The following is a 17500-nucleotide window of genomic DNA, read 5'->3' on the forward strand; positions in this document are numbered from 1 at the left end:
ACTATAACAATGTACAGTGCGTAACAAAATTATTTTGGAGTTATGCCATAGCTGCCCGACAGCATTGGTACAGTATAAATTTAATTATTTACGTTTCTTTCCTAGCTCATAGTAGTATTGTATGTACTGCTGTATTTCTTTAAGAGAAATTCTGATTTTTTTTTTTAATGGAAAAATTTAATTATTAATATTACACCTGATGGTCTACTAAATTTGTTCAGTACCTGTTCATATGAATCTTAACAATACATGCCAAAAGATAAGAAAATAAAATTACAACTACACTAGTACTATTACCACTACAACAACATTTATTTGGCATTGAATCCATGAATCTAAAAACAAGGCCTCAATTGGCATTAAAATGTTATGAATCAATCTTTGAAAAGTCTTTAAAAAATGTCATGTTAACACATGATAAGTATAGGATCATCTTATGATTATAAATGGTGTTAAATCTCAAAATAAATAAACATTCTTAATAAAAATATCATACGGTAACATCACATAATCACGACAGTAATTGTTTCAGTTCACTACTGACTGCATTTGACATTTTCCGTATGCAAATGCAGCATTTGGATAACTTAAATGCTGTCTACAGGTACCAGCACTCCACCCTCCATTGCCGCCACACCTGTTCCTGCTCTGCCGCCACCAATCGCAGTGAGCAGCTACCCCTCCATGGCAGCACCCAATGGCCAATCAGCAACAGAGGCCCTGTACACCAACGGGGTCCATGCCTATCAAGGTACTGCACGATCATACATCCGAGTGTGCGTTTTATTTTTATTTTGATTCGCAGGCTCCTGCTCTCATATGCCACAGCGTGAGTGTAATTAAGAGGAAATGAAATGAAGCGACAGTGCTGCACACTATTTGGAGCGTGCTGATGTGCATAAAGCGATTGGTGATGATGTTTTTGTGTCACAGCTCAGAGTCCTGTGCTGGACCCCCTGCAGCAAGCTTACACAGGCATGCAGCACTATACAGGTGAGGCTCAGTCAACATTCATTCAACAGGTGCATGATGTGGAACTGAAAATGTTCTCTTAAAGTATGCCTAATGTGATGTTCATTAAAGCTGTACTTTGTAACAATTTGCCCAAAAATATCTTTACAATAGCCTTTTTATTTGACTGAAACATTTCTAATTAGTAGATTAAGACCTTAGCTGTTCACAATGGGTACTCCTACAAGCTTCGGGCCAATACTTTTCAGACAGGATTCGGGTTAGAATGTCCCGTCCTCTGTCTGCAGATGTGACGTCATGTGCGTGTTGTGTATGTGAAGAAGGGAAAATGCAGTTTCCTTTTCCGGCCACAGGTGGCAGTAGCGATTCGAAATGCAATTTTCTACGTTCATTAATGTGAGCGTATTTTCTGTTCTACAGTTTTTAGAATGCAGCATACCAATTAGTACTTAGCAACAGTGAATACCTACGGAACAATTTTGACAAAAAAATATAACATATTTGTAAGTACATTGAACGTAAGTACTTGTAGGCTAAATGCTAAAATCGTAGCATTTGTTTCCCATAATGCCACGGGGTATTGACTTGGTGTGTGTTTTTTGGGGGGGCTCTCAAGTGATAAATTAATAATCCAGAGTGTGCGCGAGTAAAAAAAATATTATTAAAAAAATTTATAAAAAATTTGCCTTAGGCCTGTATTATACCAATATGTTCTAAAAGTAAACATTGTTTATTTGTAATTTTTAGGATTTATTATCGTGTCTGTAGTGCATGATTTCCCTTAGTCATTTTTTTCCCCATAATACCGCGGGGTATTGATTTTTACATGCGCATACCATGTGGGAGAAAAAAAAAGACAAATATTACTTATGTAATTTTCGAGCAAATTAGTATAATGCAGGCCAAATGCTTAAAAAAAAGAAGCTTTTTTAAACATGCGCAAGTCAACACCCTGTGACATTGTAGGGGGAAAAATGTTACATAGCATTTAGTAGGGCAGAGTATCGATTCTAATATCCCCAATCAATTTGATTTCGATTCACAAGAGTTAAGTTTGATTTCATTTTTTCGATTTGCTTAGTCACTTCAATTCACTCAGATATATTGATTAATTATGGCACATCAATTCTTAACTTCATGTGAACAGTACATTTCAAGACAACAGAGATCAAGATACAAAAAAATTAGGCCTTTAAAATTAAATTTTCTTAAAAATTTATGAAAAAAGAGATATATTAAAAGGGCTTGAAAAGGAAAATCAATTTGATATCGATTTATTCGATTTTTTTTAAACCCAGCCCTTGCATTTAGTCTGCAAGTATGTTCGAATGTAAGCAAACGTTTTTGCAAATACATTAAATTCATTGTATGTGTTAAATATCAAATGGTTGAGTATTTATTTAATTATCAAAGGAATATATTTCTAATGGGGGAAAAAAAAGTTATTCATGTGTTTCAAATGTACAGTGCTCTTCTCTTGTACCCAAATATGAAACAGGGAAATCTTTCTGGCTCTCCTTTCCATTTTACACAGGATGTGTGACCTGAATACAAAAAACTCTTATGTAACTTCATAAAACACTGCCAAACAACCTGTGTGTTGCCCCATTTCATTTAAAGTAGACATTCAAATTCTCATTTTCCCTCATATTTAAGTAGCTTTGTATTCATATAAACAACATTTTTAATTGATAACATGTATTTTAAGATGTCTATCATAACACTCGCCACTGAGTACCTTAATTTTTTATTTTTTGGGTAGCAGTTAAGTATGTTGCTAATATCCTTCTGTAATGATCTTTTCTCTCTATCGCATAGCCACGTATCCTGCTGCCTACAGCCTGGTAGGGCAGCCGTTCCCCCACCAGCCCACTCTGGTAGCTCAGCAGCCCCAGCAGCCGCAGCAGCTACAACAACGTGAAGGTAAATTGGAAAAAGTGCGTGTGCATGTGAAATAACCTCAGACGTGTTGGGCAACACATCATTTGGCACATTTCAGATTACAGATATCGATGTGCAAACAACAATGCGGTGCTGCTGCTTTATCGGTTCTTTACTTTATCCGCTTTTCTTATTTACCTTGGTTTACATAATGATTGCTTATGCTCATGTATCAGTAAAGTAGTTTACGGAGGTAATATGTACAATAATTGTAGCACATCATAATGAGGTTTAAAGCTTCACTATAGAATACGTAAGATTTGACCATCCCTTTCCTCTCTCTGTGTTCAGGTCCTGAAGGCTGCAACATCTTCATCTACCACCTGCCTCAGGAGTTCACCGACTCCGAGATCCTGCAAATGTTCTTGCCCTTTGGAAATGTCATCTCGGCTAAGGTCTTTGTTGACCGTGCCACCAACCAAAGCAAATGCTTTGGTGAGCCTCAGCAACGCTGATGACTGTTATTATGATAATTGTTGTCAACTGTATGGTATTTAGAAACAAAGAGAAGAAATGTCACAACTTTCTCAGTTTCCCCCAATCTTTATTGCCAAAGCTACATTTTTACTTTATTTAACTTCCCTTTTAAGCAGCAAAAGCCACCCATTTTTATCAATTTCGGGGGCGGCCATTTTGCCACTTGCTTGACTTAAAGGGATACTTGACTCATTGAGCCATTTTCTGCAATAAAAAGTTAATATTTTGTCCAGAATGAATTTGATAACTTCATTATTTTTCATGAACAATTAATACCTACAAATTTTGCCAATCGCTGTCGATTGAAGATTACATCACCCGTGCTGAGGAAACAGGTATTGACCAATCATGGCTCAGTTAGATGACCAAACCCAGAAAACAGGTGAGCCATGATTGGTCGTTACCTACTTCCTCAACTCAGGTAATGTCATCTTCAGTCAACAGCAAGTGGAAAATTTTGTTTTTAAAGGTATTAATTGTACATGAAAAATAATGAAGTTATCAAATTCATTCTGGAAAAAATATTAACTTTTTACTGCTAAAAATGGCTCAATAAGTCAAGTATCCCTTTAAGATGACATCACAGTTGCTCAGGGGCTCAGATAACAATCAATCACGACTCAGCTTCAAAAATCAGGTGAGCCGTGATTGGTCGTTTCCTGCGGCAACTTTAATATGTCAGACTTTGTGTATCTTTATTGCAATTAGTAGTTGATCAATGATTATTTTTTCTGTTTCTATTTTTCCTTAGGTTTTGTGAGTTTCGACAACCCATCCAGTGCTCAGACTGCCATCCAAGCCATGAATGGCTTCCAAATAGGCATGAAGAGACTGAAGGTGCAACTGAAGAGGCCCAAGGATGCCAACAGACCTTACTGAAGGAGGTGAGCTTCAAATGAGGATATGAGACAGACAGACAGCTAATACGTGCGAAGATTAGATTCGGCGACTGTAAATAAGAGCTCAGTTCTTCTTAGGTGGCTGATTTTCATGTGGAACATGACGGTAATCTACAGTAGATTAACTTTAATGAGGTGCAGCACTCATCATCTTTTATGGATGCATTACAGGCATCAGTTTGAATGTTTTAAAGTGTTCTTTTTTTCAGTAAGTAGTTGCAGTGTTAAAGAAGTAGAATGTTGACATCAAATATGTTTTAACAAGTGTTCTGTCACAGCTTTGAATGCAACTGCTGTCAGTCATTAATTTTTCTTTTACCTTTCATTTATTGTTTTTGTGCTGTGCCATATGCCATTTTTCCTGAAACAAAATCATCACACCACTCTCAAGACTGTCCCGTCTACATACATAAATCGTGGAGACGTGCGTCGCTATGGCTACGGTTGCTTAGCAACCGCTAAAACCTCCCCCCTTCCTTCTCACTGCGTCGTAAGTTAATTGGCCTGTGTTGGTTGCTGTGGCGATATTATTGCCTGTGATGGTTGGCATTAGCAATTTTTCTTTTGGGGCCGTTGCCTTGATTCACCATGCTCAACTGCATGGCGGGTTACTGTGGCGACCGTCAACTGTGTTTGGTGCGTTGTGAGTTTCCTCTTATTATTTTGTCGTGGTTTCAATCCTTGCAAACACTGAGCGATTAAAAAAAGTCACTTGACCTCAGCATCTGTAAGTAACTGATTATCATGACATGCTTTTTTGCTGTTCTAATCCTCCAAATGTGAAAACAAACCAAATTGTAGGTTAAGAGTTTTTTCCTTTTTTGTATTAGTTGCCCTTTTTTTTTTAATCTGTCATGATTATCATTCTTACACTTTCCCTTTGTTTAGTTGGATGGTGTGGTAGTTTTCCGTGAAGTCGTGAGGGGTTTTTGTTTGGTTGTAACTCAATTCCATGTGACTTTGTGCCTGAACTTTGGTTGTTGTTTGTGACACTGGAAATGTATTGAACATATTTAAACACATAAATAGTGGATAGGATGATGTTTGTGTATGATGGTGTGTGTGTTTTTTTGTAGGTGTGAGACTAAGTGAAATATTGAGTGTAAATGTCTGTGAGAAAGATATTACAATAATAATAATTTGTGAGACACTTAACTTTGCTTTAAAAACTTTTGGGTTAATCTGTTTGGTTCATGTGACATGTGCTGCTGGCAGAGGAACTGCATTCCTCTTTAGGAATTCTGGGGACCCAAAAAAATGCAAGCAATTTTCCATAAATGTCATAAACTGAAATTTTACATCATGCTCATAGAAACAGTCTATCTGCAAAGCACTGGCGCAATAGAAGTAGACGTAAAAGTTGGAGATTGAATCATTTATTTTTTTACATTAATTGAATCAGGCCTGCGCATATAGGCAACCTTTTTTTTCAGGCTCATTGCCAAATGTAACTGCATTCTCTTTCTCTATAATGCACCTATCTCAGCCTAAATACACTCAAATTTAAATAAAATAAATCCAATAAATTTACATTGAAATAAACAAATTTAAATAGGTCACAACACTACACTACATCAAAATTAATTTTACTTTTAGTGAAAAAGTCAGCTCTGACCTTTTTTCTTTCGTGATCATCATCAATTTCGGACCATCAGTAAATTTCACTCACATCAGTCCGTCAACGTTATTTAGTATAAATTATAAAAATTATGAAATACTGACCAAGCATCCTCTTTCTAGTTATCGTCTCCTTCTTCTTCTCCTTCTTCTTACAGTTCTTTAGTGCATACTGCCACCTGTACAGAAACTGTAAAGCTATGGAGGACCAAAACTGCCAACATTTAAAATAAATAAATGACTAAATAAATGAATAAAAGTGAAAATAAAAACGGTTATAAAAAATATATATAATTCCAAAATTAAATACAAAAAATATATATGCATGGAAATAAAAACAAATATATATATATATATATATATATATATATATCCTAAATAAATAAATAAAAGTAAAAAATAAAAAACGAGATTCCAAAAATAAATATAGAAATAAATGTCAAAATGACTTGTCGTGGTGACAGTTGACAAAATAGTCGTCCATTGCAGGAGCTCTCCATGCAAGCCGACAAGACTTTGACCAATGAAAGGCAGTTTGCAACGGCAGAGTCCAACCCAAAACACGCTTAGGAGCGCCCCCTCATTTGTATAACATTAAGACCTGACAGAGCATCTGCAGCATGAAATAAATAAATGTGAGAGCAGAAGGTTTTTATTTATTGATTGATATTTAATTCTATTATTTATATATTTATTTTTGTATTTATTTTGACATTTATTTTGATTTTGATTTTTTGAATCTAGTTTTTTATTTTTGCATTATTTTTTTAGAGATATATTTTGTTGTTTTAATTTCTTTTTTTCATTATATTTTTTATATCCATTTTTATTTTCCCTTTTATTCCCTTATTTATTTAGTCATTTATTTATTTTTAATTATGGCAGTTTTTTAAGAATGTGACATAGCTACACAAGATTTACATTTATTGTTAAAAATATATATAATTGTATAGAGCATAAATGGCAACAAAAAAATAAGATTATTTTGAGATTTGATAGAAAAATTAAATAATGCACCATATGAACCATTATCTGCAGATGCTGTGTTTTGAGCAACTCTCTCAAAATGGCGAATGATATGACTTTTCAAAATCTGAATATCCTTAACATACGGACAAACATTGGAGTCAGTGCCCACCAGAATTCCTACTGTGCATGTTCTGAATTACTTTGCCTGCCAAAAGAGATGAAAAGCTACTTTTGTCCAAACAGCATTACACTTGCAGCACTATGACTGCCACTGTTTGAATTGCATGAACACTATAATTGAATAGAGAGACTCCCCTGCAGCGTCAGTGCAAGCAGTGGGTATTGACTGCAGTTTAAAAATGAATAAATAAATATATGAATTTGTACTTATTTCATATGCTTTAAATATTTTGTCTTTTCTCTCTCTCTTACCTCCAGGGCAATTTAGGAGTTCAATCAAGAAAACCACCTCGGGATGTCCCAGCCTTGTTTGGTTGTTTGACCAACCATAATAGCACATAGGAGCAGCATCTCATATACAAAAAAAAAAGACAATATGACATTATTTAAATACACTAAAACACGAGCAACTGCAGTAATATCAACAAATACAACGGCAGCAACAATATCAGAAGTGCTCCAAGAGTTCCTACCATTCCATAGCTGGATTCATTTATATGATGTACATAATCTACATGTTAAAAAAAAACAGGAAAAAAAACATATCACTGATGTGATTCTACTGAACAGGGTCCTGCTGTATAGTGTGATTTGTGATCTAGAAGGTCGGCTCTACACAGTTGGAGGGAAAAGAAAATATATTATGTATGATTACCACTGGTAATTTTGTTATGTAGAAGTAGTTTGATTATTTATACGTAAATTAAGATCATGGTTCTTAAGCAGGAAGAGAATTGAATGGGTTTCCTCACACTGTACATACCTTAGTTGGGGGGGAGTAAAAGCATCTTCAAAAATCTCTGCTGCCACTACTTTTCAACTTTTCAAAGTGAAACAAGGGTCTGGGATTTTTTCTATCTTTGTTTTTTTCGTTTAATTTATTTGGTAATGAATTTAATGCGAGGGATGTGATTTGTTTTTATTTATTTTAAGAATACAGAGGACTCCTTATTCCTTCAAGACAATGAATACACTTATAGAGTTTTTAATTACATAAATGTAAGGAAGTTAAAAAAAAAAAAAGCATAATGTTTCTTTATTTATTCTCTACAATCGCTGTTTTAAAACACGTCTTTAAAAGAAAATAAAGTACAATTTAGAAAAACTAAATTGTGTCATTGTGGTCTTTTTTTTCTTTTTTTTTTTTAAACAAGTGCCATTCTTCCATAAATCTAAATGAGAAGAGCAAGAAAACAAAGCAAATAAGACCGTCGTGTACCACAATCCTTAAGCAAACACTTATTGTGCGTTAATGACTATGCTGTATGAATATGGAGTAGATGGGGAAAGGTGGAGAGTCAGCTGGTGTTTGCAGATCTAGTCTGCCCAAGCATTTTGGGTTTGGCCTGATGTGTCTAAACATGCTAGCTTCTTTGGTATGTCTGAAGTATGAGGGGATGATTAGGGCCTCATTTTTTAGGCAGCAAGCTGCTGTGAAAGAAAAATCAATCATGTGTTGTTTGTTATTGCGGTTGTTTTATGAGGGGGGTATACTGTACAAGTATAAACCACTCACTAACAGTGAAAATAATTGACTAACATACAACAATTAATTACTATAAATTAGTGTGTTTGCATGGTAAAGTTTGCTATTTGACTTTTTGCTTTTGTCTGAACATTGAGGATGAATTTGTGTTTTAGATGCACATTACATCTAAAATATATAATATCAGTTTTAATTGACAGTTATCTGAGGTATAGATGGATGGATCTTATTAGGGATGGTCGATACCGCTGTTTTACACACCGACACCGATACCACTAGTACTTTGATAAATAAAATTTCTAAAAAAATTAAATAAAAATGACATAATTTTAAAGAAAGGCATATATCCCAATATAGCATTTTCCTTAAAATTGCATGAAATAAATGGTAATTTTCAGAGGTGTGCCAAATCCAGGTCCAGGAAGTAAAAACCCTGCCACACTGCCACAGTTTGGCTTTAGCCCCAGGTGCTAGCTAGCTAGCATCACAGGCTAAAGCCAAACTGTGGCAAGGTTTTTATTTTCTGGACCTGGATTTGCTACCTCTGGTAGTTTTCTATTCTTCTAATTTCTAGTTCCTTATAATAAAACGACACAACAGGCCACCGCCGCAAGTACCAATACCATGAATAAGACCAGGTATTGGCTTGATATCAGTACCTATAACACAGCAAAATCACCAGTGTTAAATTAACACAGAGAGTGTTAAATCTAACACTGGAAAAGTGCTTATGTGTCCACACCAATGAGCGTAAATCTCACACTTTTTAAAGTCTTACTCTTTTTCTCACTTGCCCAATGTCACTCCAATACTTTATAGTGTTAAAAATATACACTGGTAAACACTGAGTAGTGTTGAAAGTACTCTACATTAGTGTCAATGTCAACATTCAATTATGTCAAACTACACTTTACTCTGGTAAATGGTACTTCATTTAGATTGCGTTTTTCCATCTTACAGGGTCCTCAAAGTGCTTTACATTTTGACTACTGATACTGAGCAACTAGGGTTCAATATCTTGCTCAAGAACACTTTAAAAACTCACACTGGCTCAGGATCGAACCCACACTCAGGGTCAGGAGATGATCACTCTACCACTGAGCCACAACAACTAGATGTATCGCTTTTGAAATGTCGACAGCGTGCTGGAAAGTGAAAGTTTCTCCTTCACCGGAAATGAGGGTGTGGTCAATTTAACACTCAAGGTAGTGCTATTCAGGTTACACTCAACATCTACACCACCACTCAAGAAAATGTACTCTGACAGTGTAACTTTTTATCCTAACAGTGTTAAAATAACACTGCTTACTGCATATTTGATGGAACACTGGGAATTTAACACTGACAGATATGCTGTGTACTACCAGGTATCAGTACTCGCCCATCAGTTCAGAGGTCAAGGTTTTGAATCCGGGCTCTGACCTTGGTTGTGTAGAGTTTGTGTGTTCTGAGGCTGTTCTCCCCAAATATATATAAATGCGATCAATTTTGAAGAGGAATTAGATTTTTTTTTTAACACAAACAACAGATTTTAAGATAAATCATAGATAAATCAGTATGTACACTTTATAATGTATTGTTTCTATTATTGTGATATTTGACTGTTAACTGTTATCAAAAGCCATTTGAGCATTTATGTGGATATAAAATTTGTTTTTAATCTGAATAAACTTAAGGTCAATAAAACAACTCCACAACTAGCACTCTCAGCCGTTTTACAAGTGCGATGAATTGTCCTACTAGTGAGGACAAAGAGCATACTATTATTTTTAAATTACAATATCTGCATAGTATACAGTCGGTAGTATTGAAATGATCTGGTAGTGTAATTGTTTCTGCCGTCCTCTAGAGGCCAAAAAGAGAAGCCCATCTTCACAGAGACGAATATTAGCCCTCATCCGAGTCTCACGTCATTTTTTTTCACCAGCCTATTACCCGCCCCCCAGCCCACTTTAGACATACTACCAAGTTCCAACCGGAATATTCTCTTCATTACTTATTTGCGTACGACTTGATAAGTATCCGTGTCCACCGTGAGAGAGTCAACATCGCCCCTCTTTTCCCATTTTGATAGGACTGAAACCCCCTCACTTCAAAAGAAGAGTGCTATGGAGTAAAAGTGCGACAGATTTTCCCCAGAGAATGAGGCGAACCTGAGCTGAAGAGGGAAACGAGCAGTTGGCAAATTATTGAATGTTCACGAGTGGGTTGAATGGGGAAGCGTACATGAAATTTACTCCGCTTGAACAGGAAAAGAGGACAAGCAGCTACAAACGCCGCAGACAACACTTGACTACCTGGCCGTACAAAGTCCGAGGAGGTAAGTTGGCGACAGCACCGTTACTCGATGGACGCTTTCTCGAATTCACACTGGCCATTGACTCCTCTGTTAAAATTAAAACACAAGTTCCACTGGAGCTTGGTTACTACATTAGAAATAGTTCGTGGTGTCGTTTCATTACATAGGGGGCGAAGAGCACGTGTGACAGCTTGCAAACTTAAGAGGCGGAAAAGAGCTAAAACCAAAGTTGAGTTGCTAGCTAACAGGCCCAAGCTTGTCGTCTTTTCTGTTGTTTGTTCAGGACAACCATGATAAGACAAGCGCACTAAAGCAATTATTTATTCATGTTAATTGCCCCCTCGGTGAGAACGATAAATAAAAAGGTGTTATTGGGTTCAGAAAAGTGGCGCATTACGTTCATTCATTTTACGCAAAAAGTTTTTATTTTTTTAACGTAAACTGCGCCGTCGCACCTGATAGTTACTCATGGCATAGTCATTTAGGGCGGACAACTTTGTTTTATTGCCTTGTCATTTCTCAACGTCTTTTCCCGCTATGTCCAGGGAGAATCCCCGCTTGCACCGTGTGTGTGTGTGTGTGTGTGTGTGTGTGTGGGGGGGGGGGGGGGGGGGGGGGTCTTTCGGACAGAACCACTCCCAAAGATTTTACGCAAAGTGCGTAGAAAGCTGTGACTGGCACAGCAACTACATCGGTTTAAAAGTCAGCAGCAAAAAATCAAGTTGGTTGGAGCATCCCTCCAACCAGCTTGATTTTTAACAGAATTATCCATCCATCCATCCATCCATTTTCTGAACCACTTAGATAACGTAAAATGTATATAACGTAAAGTTTTAATTCAGCAAACATTATCTTAGTTACATCAGTAATTTTTGAGTCTGCTGTGGCATTTCTGGTTCTGTACAGCAAGCATTGTTTGCTTCATTTGCGTAGGGTATAATGTTTTGCATCATGTCTGTCAAAAGTTGTGGTACTATACTACAACAGTCAACCAAATTACGGGGATGTGTTCCTGATTCACCTGTGACAGAATATTTTTTAAATGAGTTGTCAGCCTTCCCACACACTTAAAACTTTTAAACACACATTTAAAGTATTTCTTATTGCCTGTTCTGACTCGCTTACAACTTAGTTTTATTTCTAAACCCCTTTACTGTTTGTAAACAAAGATGATGTAATCAGGATGCATGCACATTGTTGGAGCAGAAAACAGGATAAGGTTCGTTAACATGAACACAAGCCCACTATAAACGATAGCAAAAATTGCTTAAGCTATCTAACACCAGATGGAAAGCAACTTTCCGATCGTTAGATGATAGTGGGAGGAAGTTTTTACAAAGTGGCCAGATATACATCTTCATTTAGTAGAGAAACCTAGTTTACACTCGATATAAACTGCGAGCCTACTACTGTTTGGATAGTGGTTTTGATTCCAGTTTTGTATTTTACAAGCAAAAATTATACCAAAAAGGACACAAAACAGAAATTTGTGCTAAAATTTTCAATAAATAAGTCAATAGCGCCCTCTACAAATTTTTAACGAAGCATTTCTGGTTGTATGTTTTTTCTAGATTTGTGAAAATTGGGAAGCATATTGCTGACTTTGGGATGGAACCTCTTTACTTACCTTATATACTTTTGGTCAGTCCACACATTTGGGTGTCATTTTTACAAACTATTGATGTAAAGTGGTGAAAATGGCTTGTTCTTTTTGATGATGCAATGTTAATGGTTAAAGAAAAACATGTCTTTTTTGGGGTCTACTGAAAAGTAAGGATTTTTGTGGTACAAGGTTTTGGCCTGAAGCCTGTGATATCTATCAGCCTAAGACCTACAAAAAAAGTCTCTGTCACCATATGCTAGTGGTGGGAGTAAGTCATTGTTTTGCAAGTCACAAGTAAGTCTCAAGTCTTTGCCCTCAAGTCCCGAGTCAAGTCTCGAGTCAGACTGACAAGTCTCAAGCGATTCACAAGTCCTACACTTTTGAGTTTCAAGTCCTTTTGAGTCATATTAACATCATAGATGATATTATTTGTGGTGAGCATCAAAGTAGGAGTCAGGGACTCAGGGAGTGAACCCAGAATGGTGCAACAGATTTTTGTGTTTGCAAAGTGTTGCCAGTTAGTTGACAGTCTCATTAACTACACAGCTCGCAACAATAATTGGCCGATAAACAACTAACATTCGCTTACTTACCATCTTGTGTGCACCCTCAGTAATCTAATCTTGGATATACTGCAATTAATTTTTTGTTGACCACCTCATTGTTTTTTGTTCCTAAACAACTAGAGGTGCAACGGATCACAGAAGTTACGGATCGGATTGTTTAAAATAAATAAATAAAATGAAATCAGATAAATATAACTTTTTCTTAATTTATTTTATAAAATACTTTTGACCATTAAAATTTTAAAAATGTATATAAACTTAAAATGTCTAATATGGTCGTTAGGATTTAGAACAAAACTTAAATAATAATGCATCAGATTTATATAGCGCTTTTCTAGACACTCAAAGATGCTTTTGTTTTTTGTTTTTACAGAGGAATGGATACATTATTCATGCACTCACACGTTCACGCTGTGGTGGCGGTAAGCTACTTAAGTAACCACAGCTGCCCTGGGGCAGGCTGACGGAAGCGTGGCTGCCAGTATGCGCCTACGACCCCTCCGACCACCACCAAACATTCGCACCTTCCATACACCAGTGTGAGTAGGACTGAAGGCAATGAGTGTGAAGTGCCTTGCCCAAGGACACAACAACACATGACTCAGGGAGAGCGGGAATCGAACAGCCAACCTTCTGGTTACTGAACGACCATCTCTATACCCTGAGCCACGGCCGCCACAAGCGCAAGTGCAATATAAGGCAAGATACATAATTATTTTATACATGGTCTATTTATAAAATAACATGGTGAAGGTATCCTGCCTTATGTTATATTGCACTTGTAATGCACTTGAAGTTGTGTTCCTAAAATCCAAATGGCCACATTGGACATTTTGAATGTTTTTTTTTTTTAGTTTTTAAAGCTAGTGTTTTATAAAATAATTATAAATAAAGGCAACTTTCTATTTATATATTTTTACTAATGAAAAATACATCTAAGTGCAATTGAATGTGTGGATTACAAAGTAGCATAGGTCCACAATAAGAAAAGCAAGCGAGCCAAGCAACAGCTGTCAAACTACTGTTGGTAGCCAGGCACTCGATGCTAATGCTAACAGTTAGCTACTAGCCACGAACGCCGGGGAATTGTACTGTATCGTGCAATGACAGCGTAATTAACTTGCGGTTTCTTCGCGTCCTAAATTCGCTATTTAATATACTTTCGGGGTGGCATTATGATAATGGTGGTAGAAAATATCATTCAATAAAACCGCCGATAATGCAAGTGAAACTATCAAAGGGAAGTAGTCACGCTGGCATTCACACCACCATGCAGGCAGACTTCAAAGTAAAATCCACCAAGTCTCTTGCATTGGTGTCAATGTATTATTTGGTCAGCTTTATTTTGATGTTTGCTTTAGCGTAGGAGGGGTGTGTTTGCGGCTTCCCTGACATGTCTGAATGACAGCGCTGTCAGCCCAGTTCACACGCGTGAACACACTTAACTCGAACTTACTTGTTAACATACATTTTAATCTTTTTGTTTTGGTGGAAGAAGCAAGTCTTTTCAAGTCAAAGGGCTCAAGTCCGAGTGAAATCTCAAGTCATTGTTGGTCAAGTCCAAGTCGAGTTGCAAGTCTTTTAACATTTTTTCAAGTCAAGTCTAAAGTCGTCAAATTCATGACTCGAGTCCAAGTCACATGACTTGAGTCCACACCAAACCTAACAGTAATTCCACCATTTTGAATTTATTTTAGGAATTGCGCGCCATTTTTGGCCTTTAACAGAGGTCCTATTTTAATGAATACTAGTGATGTACCGAATATTTGGCTACCGAAAATTCTCGGCCGAAATAACATTAAAGCCGAAAGAATATGGCCAATATAGGATGTTGTGGTGACGCAAGCAAAAAAAACGCTGCAATCAAGCGTCTGTATGAATTAAACAGCGAAAGCTGGGGTGAGTTTCCCTCTCGCTTCTTGCTGGCTTTTTACCGTGTGAGAAAAAAGACTACTGTGTATAGCAGTACAGGTGAGCCACTCTTTCTCCTGCAGTGCATTTAAGAGCCCCTCGAACGCTTCCACTTTTTTACCAGCTTCCCGGTGGCTGTGCTAAATACTTTAGCTAATGATAGCACTATTGCTATCAACACGGAAACACTTACCGCTATCTCAGGGTGGCTACAGACCTGTACAGGACGCTGTGTGTGACTTTGCTGGTGCAAACAAATGTATCAAATTTATTTTTAAACGTTGGTGGATATGTGAATGTGCGTATTTTAAGTGCGCCGCACCTTGTCCGGCCGCGCACATTCGTCCCTGCCTGTGTGAACTACATAGACTATAAAGTGCAATCGGACCGCCAGAAAATGCTCAACCCTTGTTTGCCAGTGCTAAATAAATATTTTAAAATATAATTTTTTTTATTAATTATAATAAATGCAATGACAGACTGAGATGGTTTGGTTTTAAGACAAATTTTAAAAATGGATAGAGAGGAGGTTTGGGGTATACACAACAGTTGAGTGACAACAAGAATAAGTGTCCATTAATGGATTGCGTTTCTACTCTTTGGACTTTGGTGTGTCCCACTGGTGGTATGATGTCATGATATTTATTGATATTCAGAATATGCCATTCCTGAAATTAGTTGATGGAACAAACCACTACTGTCGATGATAATCAGTGGTATTGTTTTGTTTGATTTTATATTGTCTCTCTCTCACTCATGATCTATTTCAATATAGTCACAATAGAAAAACAATTTGATTCTCCTCGACAAGTTCTTGGCATTCTATTACAACAGGTGGCTAACCACAAAACTGATTTCAAGCCAATACAGCAAGCTTTTCACATACTCAAGAGAAAAGTGACAGCAGCAAATTCCACACAGAAATAGCAAGTAAATGTAGCTGCAGTGAAAGCCTGACAAAACTCTGAATATTAAAGTCCATGGGGTCCAGACATTCATTTGTTACAAATAACTTGAATCCAAGTATTAAAAGCAAAAGACTCTAAAGCCTGCCTGATTTATGCTTCAGTGTTTCCCACACCATGTTAATACGTGGGTGGGCCACCCAAGATGTTTTCAAGAAAATTTTAATAAAAATATATAAAAAAGAAAAACAGATGTACAGCATGTAATGTTAGTTTGCCGTCACTCACTTGTGGATCATGAGGTTAGCGGACCCGCAAGTAACAGGACTTCTAACACACCCACCACACGCAAGTTGGGATACGATAGATCACAGAAACACAGCATGCCAAATGGGTTTTTGATTGATTGTGAATGGATGCTTTGGTATACTTACCCAAGACTCATTGAATTCTACAAAAAAGAGAAAACACGCTCTGAAAGGCCTTACACCAGTGGTGGTTCCCAAGGTTGCTTGCGCGACGGACCAATATTACTAGACATACATTATTTTGGCTGCGTTTTTTTCATACTGATGATATTTTGCTGCCAACCTTACACTCTGTCACGGCAACAAATAGCTAGCTAGTAAAAGCAATGCAGCTTGTCCCAGCCAATGAGGATTTATTGGTACAAAAACCAACCTCAGGTTCTACCTATGGCCATGGTACAGCAAGAGACTCTGGTTTAAGTAAGCCATTTTAAACTATAAAGGGAAATTTTCTGGAGGTAGAAGCGGCAGCCATAACACGCAACTGAATCTCTGATTCAATAGTTTTCACTGCTTTTAATGTATTGTCTTTTATTTTGTTTTGTTTTTTAGTTTTGATAAAGATAACTACTAGACAGAATGACTTTGTAAATAAATGATTCTTGGGCTCGAAGGTTGCCTTGGAGTTCCTGAAAAATGTTCAGTTTGTACGCACAGATCTCGTAATTTCCCTCAGGTCTGACTAAAAAAAACACTGTTCATTAACACGTTTTAATCTACAAAACAGAGGGGCCTTTGTCTCCTCTCCTGTTTGGTCAGTTGTACCACAATGAGCCAGACATATTGATGGAGGCAGATGGGCGGTGACAAATGGGCCGCAGTGGGGTCAATGAAATCCTCATGATGATTAACTTAATGAGATGAACTGCAAGGGTCACCACAACTCTATAACTGGCATTTGATAGGTTTTAAAGTCCACACTCGTGTTTTATAAAATGGCAAGACTTCATTTTAAAGTGATACCAAGTAGATACTGTACTATGATCTCTGATACAAGATTTAATTAATGGACCTTATTTACTTAATAGTGACCAAATAATATCACGCCTAGGGCGTCTAAGGTAAGGCCAGCTCAGCAAATTCCAAAAGGTATATACAGTAATGTGCTTGGGTGGGTACATTTCTTCAGAGATCAATATTTCAAGCGCACGACGCCATCTTCATAGCAAAAGGACAACTAAACAACATATTTTTTTATCTTGGAGGCGGTTTTTCGAGTCCACATGGTGTTCCTGTTTGTGTCAGAGGCACGAAGAACTGACTTTCTTTCTAGGTCAATTTTAGATGAATGCACTGTGCTTCCTCATGGGTTCAGTCTGTCAAACGCGAGTAGCTGTCCAACTGGTTCATAATTAAGCTACAGATAC

At 37.0% G+C, this 17500-nt stretch overlaps 2 protein-coding genes across 8 annotated transcripts in view; both read left to right on the top strand.

The window, feature by feature from the left end:
• celf3a (cugbp, Elav-like family member 3a) overlaps window positions 1–8165 on the top strand; it is a 40690-nt gene extending 32525 nt beyond the window's left edge. For 4 of the 5 annotated variants that reach the window (XM_077547782.1, XM_077547781.1, XM_077547783.1 and 1 more), the window contains 6 exons: window positions 605–751; window positions 934–993; window positions 2791–2895; window positions 3205–3348; window positions 4142–4274; window positions 7314–8165. In XM_077547782.1, the coding sequence (XP_077403908.1) occupies window positions 605–751; window positions 934–993; window positions 2791–2895; window positions 3205–3348; window positions 4142–4269 (584 nt within the window). In that variant the 3' untranslated portion in view covers window positions 4270–4274; window positions 7314–8165. Of the gene's footprint in view, window positions 1–604; window positions 752–933; window positions 994–2790; window positions 2896–3204; window positions 3349–4141; window positions 4275–4680; window positions 4780–7313 lie in introns of all 5 variants that reach the window. The other variant, XR_013288751.1, reaches the window with a different exon arrangement.
• A 2272-nt stretch (window positions 8166–10437) lies between these two features.
• Window positions 10438–17500, top strand: part of cers2a (ceramide synthase 2a) — a 21034-nt gene continuing 13971 nt past the window's right edge. For all 3 annotated transcript variants that reach the window (XM_077549016.1, XM_077549017.1, XM_077549015.1), the window contains exon 1: window positions 10438–10861. The gene's annotated coding sequence lies outside the window, so the exon portion shown is untranslated. The remainder of the gene's footprint in view (window positions 10862–17500) is intronic.

The sequence above is a fragment of the Vanacampus margaritifer genome, chromosome 17 (genome assembly GCF_051991255.1).
Source record: "Vanacampus margaritifer isolate UIUO_Vmar chromosome 17, RoL_Vmar_1.0, whole genome shotgun sequence".
Taxonomy (NCBI): Eukaryota; Metazoa; Chordata; class Actinopteri; order Syngnathiformes; family Syngnathidae; genus Vanacampus; species Vanacampus margaritifer.